General features: G+C 41.8%; 1 protein-coding gene across 1 annotated transcript in view; it reads right to left on the bottom strand.

The window, feature by feature from the left end:
* naa20 (N-alpha-acetyltransferase 20, NatB catalytic subunit) overlaps positions 1–1,574 on the bottom strand; it is a 4,840-nt gene extending 3,266 nt beyond the window's left edge. Inside the window, exons 1-5 of the mRNA XM_014017956.1 lie at positions 1,453–1,574; positions 1,062–1,086; positions 782–872; positions 549–684; positions 318–463 (exon numbers count right to left, since the gene is read on the bottom strand). Coding sequence (XP_013873410.1) covers positions 318–463; positions 549–684; positions 782–872; positions 1,062–1,086; positions 1,453–1,505 — 451 coding nt within the window. The 5' untranslated portion in view covers positions 1,506–1,574. The remainder of the gene's footprint in view (positions 1–317; positions 464–548; positions 685–781; positions 873–1,061; positions 1,087–1,452) is intronic.
* Positions 1,575–7,099: the final 5,525 nt, after the last annotated feature.

The raw sequence follows: 7,099 nt of genomic DNA, 5'->3' as shown, positions 1-7,099 counted from the left end.
GTAAAATATACGACAGGTCTGGACCACTCGTAAATTTTGTTCGTATCTGAAAAAATCTTAGAATACAAAAACATTGGTGAATGTCACAAATTCTCCTAAATCACTCGTACGCACAACTTAAGAACAAATCTGCGCGTACGAACAGTTCTTGCATGAGGCCCATTGATTTTTGAAAAAGTGGACCATTAAAACAATAATATTAAATGTGATGTGTTTGCAAATTTGGGTGCACCTAAGGAAAAATGTTAGGTGCACCAGTGCAACCAGTGCAAAAGGTTCGACTACGGCCCTGTTTAATCAGCTGTAACTGAACAAACCGTAGGCGTCTTCGTCAGGCTCCCCGTTGCTGGCAGAGTAATACTCGATGACCGTCCTGTAGACGCTGTAGCCCAGACGTTTGTACATGTTGACCGCCACCTGATTGGACACTCGCACAAACAGATCCACGAAGAACCCGCCTTTCCTGCCAGGAGACAGAAACACACCTTCAGACCCCACCGACCCACAACCCTGACCCCCCGCCTCTGAGCTCAGAGCAGGACACGAACCTCTCAGAGATTTCTTCCAGCATCTCCATGAGTTTGGCGGCGAGGCCGAGCCTCCTGAACTCCGGCGCCACAGATAGAGCGGTGACGTGACCGTGCCACTCCTCCCGAGCCACAGATCCTTCCGCCTTCCCCATAACTAAAAAATTAAAATTAAATTAAAAAAAAAAACTCAGAAAATAAAGAGCCAAGAAGCAGTCAGAACCATCAACAGACAGACACCCATCAGAACCTACTGTAGCCCATCAGCTCGCCACCCGGAGCCTCAGCAACAATGAAATACTCGGGCCAGTGAGCCAGGTACTGCAGGTAGAACGGGATCCCATACTGGAGGTCAAAGGTCACAGAAAACAGCTGTGGTTCTGAGAAGGGAAGTGGCTGAGATCCAGAAACTCACACTGAAAATACATTCAAATTAATCTGCCTGATGTCAGAAAGAAACAAGAAAAAAACATTTCTTTCAGATGTCTCAACGTGATCAATGCTTCAGATTTCTTCTTGTCCATTAAAGGATACAGTTTCAGTTAAAGGATCCAGATTTCTGTGGAAGAAAAAAAAATATGGTTTTGTTTTTCAGAAAAAAGAGGAGACAATCCTCTGAAATCTTCTCTGACGAACTCAACCTACTTTTCAGCTAAAATCAACAATTTAACAGAAATGAGGAATATTTAAAATTAGTTCACTCACTAAACATTATTCAGATGTTTATTTTGAGTTTTATGAATAAATCGGCCTCATGTTTAAGAGCATAAAAACTTAGGAACAAAAAAAATAACAGAAATGAAAATATAAATGAGCTGCGAATAGGAGCAACAAACAGCTAAGCTGCGGCTAACCGGGACTAACCGTGTCAACCAGGGCTAACCGGGACTAACCGGGTCAAACAGTTCAAACACGTTTTACTCACATGTTGTTGAATTTGAACAGATCATCGCAGGTAAACGGTCGCAGAGTCGTCATGTCGGCTATAAACCTGTATCGGCTACGCTCGGCTTGTTGTTCTCAAACCGGAAAAGGAGGAACCAACAGAAAAAAAACGAATAAACTCTTCAGTGCCCCCACAGGAAGCCACTGGCATTACACCTTCTGCTTTTAATAGCCTAATGTTACATTAACACTGTATACAAGTACAGACTGATGGGTTTAACACTGTATACAAGTACAGACTGATGGGTTTAACACTGTATACAAGTACAGACTGATGGGTTTAACACTGTATACAAGTACAGACTGAGGGGTTTAACACTGTATACAAGTACAGACTGATGGGTTTGTATTCATGTGCTGAAGTTTCACACTATGCACGGCACTGATAAGGTGCTCCTCTGCTCCTTCACCTCCCAGCAGGGGTGGAGAAAGTACTTAAAGACTGTACTTCAGTAAAAGTACAGATAAACTGACAAGAATGTACTCTAATAAAAGTAAAAGTACCGCATTAACATTTTACTTGAGTAAAAGTAAATAAGTACTTGCTTTTAAAAATACTTAAAGTATTAAAAGTAAAAGTACTTGCTTAATGTGTTCCCTAATGGTCTACAATATCATGAAGTGTGTCTACTGTATGTCTATTTTAATAAAACAGTGGTGCCATTTTAGTGAACAATGCTGCAGATGATGCATAGTTTTGTGTTTACACTCTGTGACACTGTTCACACGTGGACTTGTGATTCTGTGCATCATCACATTTTGTGACAACAGCTAAAGAAGATGTAAATTCACCACCAATCTCCTCTATCAAATCTCAACAAGTTATTTTTTGAACCAGTTAAATGAGGCCATGAATGGCACATTTCCTCCATGGTGGAAACCACTGTGGGCATGCTGATGCTCTGCTTTTTTATGAAGGAAGGTGTGATGGTACTTTCCTGCTTTGTTCAATGGACCAATTACAGCAATTCCCCCTCTCGCCACTGATTATTTTCTAACAAAAAATATCAAATAAACCACAAATAAAATAAAAAAATAGACGTGACATGAATGTACTTTGTAATTCAATGCATTACAAAAATGTAGTGGAGTAGAAAGTACAGATACTTAATGTAAAATGTAGTGGAGTAAAAGTCAAAAGTACCCACGATGAAATCTACTTATGTAAAGTACAGATCTTGTGCATGAAAAATGTACTTCAGTACAGCAAGAAAGTACTTGTACTTAGTTACATCCCACCACTGCCTCCCAGGTGTCCAGCTGAGTGAAGATGACACCCCACCTCCTACATGAATAATCCAGGCAAATAGGCTGAGTGATCAGTGCCTCATTAAAATGTTCATTTGTGCTGCTATGGTTTTTTGAAATATTACAAGTTTTAATTTCAGCTGCTGTAATTCATCTTGGTCAAAATGGTAACTGGAAATATAATGATTTTTCATTTAATCTGCAATATTGTCAATTTTAATTCCATGGTCTGAACTTATACAATGCTTGATCAAGTCCTTGCAGACTCCACAGCAGACACAGCTGTCCTGGGGCAGAGGGGTGGGGCTGCAGACCAGACCCTCTGACCACCACCAGCAGGCTTCAATGCATTCTCTGCAGCATGAAAGTACACTGACACACCTCTGTACACACGTACTAACTAGTAATACTAACTAGTAATACTGTTTAGCTGAAATGAAATCAATGTTTGAAATGATAAGAATTGTTTTAGGAGTATTGTTTTTTCTTCCTGCTGGGCTGGAGTGTGAACGATGGTAAACCAGAAAATTCTGCAAATTAAATCATAAACTGCTTCTTTTTTGTGTCTTTTTAAAAAGATAATCTGGTTGAGAAACCTCTGTGGACCAGAACCCCCCAGATGTTCTGATGTTTGACTTCCTGTTCAGAAGAACTCCAGCCAACCAGCAGGGGGAACCAGTGCACCACACAAACACCAAGCAGGTCTGCAGCAGGACTTTCCATGACCCATCTGAAGGTTTCTCTTAATGTGAGTCAGATGGAGGCAGATTAATGAGGGAAACAGTCTCTGCTTCCACCAGAGCCTCATTCTGCTCAAACTGAAGCTGACAGGAAAAATATCCCACAACTGATGACATCATTCAGGCTGAAACAAAGAATTTGATTCTACATCTCTGCAGACACATTGACTTCTCAGAAAACTTCTAATTAGGATTTACAAAACAACTTTCAGACAAACATACAAACAAACAAAAGAAACAAAAAAGTCCACAATCAGTCCAACATCCGTCCACAATCAGTCCAACATCAGTCCACAACCAGTCCAACATCAGTCCAACATCGGTCCACAATCAGTCCAATATCCCTCAAACATCAGTCCACAATCAGTCCAAAATCCTTCCAACATCAGTCCACAATCAGTCCATCATCAGTCCACAATCAGTCCAACAACCTCCCAATATCAGTCCACAATAAGTCCAACATCAGTCCACAATCATTCCAATATCTGTCCATCATAAGTCCAACATCCTTTCAACATCAGTCCAACATCCTTTCAACATCAGTCCACAATCAGTGCAACATCAGTCCATCATCAGTCCAACATCAGTCCACAATCAGTCCAACATCAGTCCACAATCAGTCCAACATCGTTCCACAATCAGTCCAACATCCTTTCAACATCAGTCCAATGTCAGTCCAACATCATTCCACAATCAGTCCAATATCAGTCCACAATCAGTCCAACATTAGTCCACAATCAGTGTAACCTCGGTCCATAATCAGTCCAACAACCTTCCAATATCAGTCCATCATCAGTCCAACATCAGTCCACAATCAGTCCAACATCCTTTCAACATTAGTCCAATGTCAGTCCAACATCATTCCACAATCAGTCCAACATCAGTCCACAATCAGTCCAACATCCTTTCAACATTAGTCCAATGTCAGTCCAACATCATTCCACAATCAGTCAAACATCAGTCCACAATCAGTCCAACATCAGTCAAACATCAGTCCACAATCAGTCCAACATCAGTCAAACATCAGTCCACAATCAGTCCAACATCAGTCCAACATCAGTCCACAATCAGTCCAATATCTGTCCATCATCAGTCCAACATCCTTTCAACATCAGTCCATCATCAGTCTAACATCATTCCATAATCAGTCCAACATCAGTCAAACATCAGTCCATCATCAGTCCAACATCATTCCATAATCAGACCAACATCAGTCCAACATCAGTCCACAATCATTCCAACATCAGTCCAACACCTTAAAGTAGAACAAATCATGAAGACCAAGGAACACTTTAAATGACTTACAAGAGCTTATCATGAACTAATCCAGGACTTCAAAGAATAACCCAGAACAACATCTAAAGTTCTGTTATCAACTCAGGTCAAAGTTCATAATTCTGAAGAACAAGACTCTTTACGTTCTCATGAAGGAAGAGGAGATGAACATGTTTTCTACCAGCAGAACCTCAGCCAAACCCTGTTCTCCAAAATCAAATGAACTCCACATTAAAACAAACTCATTAGACCAATCAGCTTTTATTAGTTTTGTGTGACCTTTAAAACTGTGCTCTGCAGATGGAATCAATAAACAAACATGTTTGTTTGTTCTATAAAGAACCATGAAGGAGGAGGACCTTTGATCTTTTTACTAGAAAAACCTGTATGTTTACATCACGCCTCAAAAATACAGCAGAACAACTGAAGATGTCTGGGTTTGATGCTGGGTCCAAAGAACTCCAGGTCCACCTGAGATGGTCCACTCTGACAAGGCCCATTCTGAGACGGTCCATCTGAGACAGTCAACTTGAGTTGGTCCACTATGAGATGGTCCACTCTGTCAGGTTCTGGATGTGTACCGGTCTCAGGGTCTCAGAAGACCAGCTGCTGGTGTTGAAGAAATGGACTTCAGATCTGCAGCTGAAGACATGTCACCTCCAGTTTTCATGTTGCACCTTTTCTACAGAACTTTACCTGCAGGTTCAAAGTCTGACTTTAACTTGAAGACGTTTGTCCACCGTGGAACCAGAACCTGACCACGTTCAGGATGTTGGTCCTGGTCCATCCTGAGGTCAGATCCAGTCCACCTCTCCAGGTTTTTCTGGGAGCTTCAGGATGATTTGTGTTATCGACATGAGTCCACAAACATCCCTCTGCTGCCAGCTGTGACCCGAGGACACACATCTTCAGAACCACCCTCACACACAGAACTGGACTCTCCTCCTTTCCAAGAAGGTTCCACAGCAGGGGGGGCCAGACTGAGCAGAACTTTGTTCTCTCAGGAATTTTTATTTGTTATCTTATTTTTCTCCAACATCTGAGCTCCACATGATCCAAATTTCAAGTTTAAACCCTGGGAACACCAAACAGAGGAAACTGCCTGCACTTTCACTTCACAAGTAGAACAAAAGGTTTTCATCTGAAAGAGTTCATTGTGTCCTCGGCACCAGTTCCTCTTCCATCTGTCCATCACAGGGACAGCTAAAGACAAACAACCATACTGACTCTATTTAGAGTTGTAACTTAACTGGGAGGTTTTTAATCTGTGGAGAAAACCCACACATGCACAGAGAAACTATTTAGTCTGCTCCCAGAGAGGCCCCAGGTCAGGATTTGATCTGGCAACCTTCTGGCTGAGTGGTGACAGCTGTGTCAACAATTAGTAGGAGTAATAATTGTTTTTTCATAAATTTATTAACAAACATGTTTAAAGAAAAGAGACGAGTTTCTCCTGAATCAGAGTTAAGGACAGGAGCTCTGGAGGCGGGGCTTATAGTTGATTAATATATTATGGTGAGACCTCAGAAACTCATGCCAGCTTTTTATTTATTTCCCTTTTTGCAAAACCACTCTGCTTCCTGCAGCTCAGCTCCAAGTCCAGGAATTAGTCTGCTCCAGATGATGGCCTAAACCTGGAACCGTTTTTATGTGTTCTACATGGATCCCAACACCAAGACCGGTTCAGGTGTTGGAGACCTGTCACAGAAACTAGTCCATGGTCTCTGTGATCAGCAGAACCCCGTGCACATTCACACATGCGTGTTCACAACCAGAAAACAAGTGATGTCAGCGTTATCTGATCTGTAGCCTTAGAGGCTGAAGGGTTTCAGTTTCAGCTGTTTACAGCTAAAACCTCACCTGCAGACAAACCAGACCTCAGGTGGGCCAGTGTGCCAGAACAAGAACCTCAAATTGTAGTTAAGTTTGGCTTGATAGTAGCTGAAGTTTGGTGTGGTTATAGCTGAAGTTTGGTGTGGTTATAGCTGAAGTTTGGTGTGATAGTAGCTGAAGTTTGGTGTGGTTATAGCTGAAGTTTGGTGTGATGGTAGCTGATGTTTGGTGTGATAGTAGCTGAAGTTTGGTGTGATAGTAGCTGAAGTTTGGTGTGGTTATAGCTGACATTTGGTGTGATAGTAGGTGAAGTTTGTTGTGACAGTAGCTGAAGTTTGGTGTGATAGTAGCTGAAGTTTGGTGTGGTTATAGCTGACGTTTGGTGTGACAGTAGCTGAAGTTTGGTGTGATAGTAGCTGAAGTTTGGTGTGGTTATAGCTGACGTTTGGTGTGACAGTAGCTGAAGTTTGGTGTGATAGTAGCTGAAGTTTGGTGTGGTTATAGCTGACGTTTGGTGTGACAGTAGCTGAA

The sequence above is a fragment of the Austrofundulus limnaeus genome, unplaced genomic scaffold (genome assembly GCF_001266775.1).
Source record: "Austrofundulus limnaeus strain Quisiro unplaced genomic scaffold, Austrofundulus_limnaeus-1.0 Scaffold179, whole genome shotgun sequence".
Classification (NCBI taxonomy): Eukaryota; Metazoa; Chordata; class Actinopteri; order Cyprinodontiformes; family Rivulidae; genus Austrofundulus; species Austrofundulus limnaeus.
The sequence above is the reverse complement of the archived record's forward strand: the minus strand, read 5'-3'. Positions and strand labels throughout refer to the sequence as shown.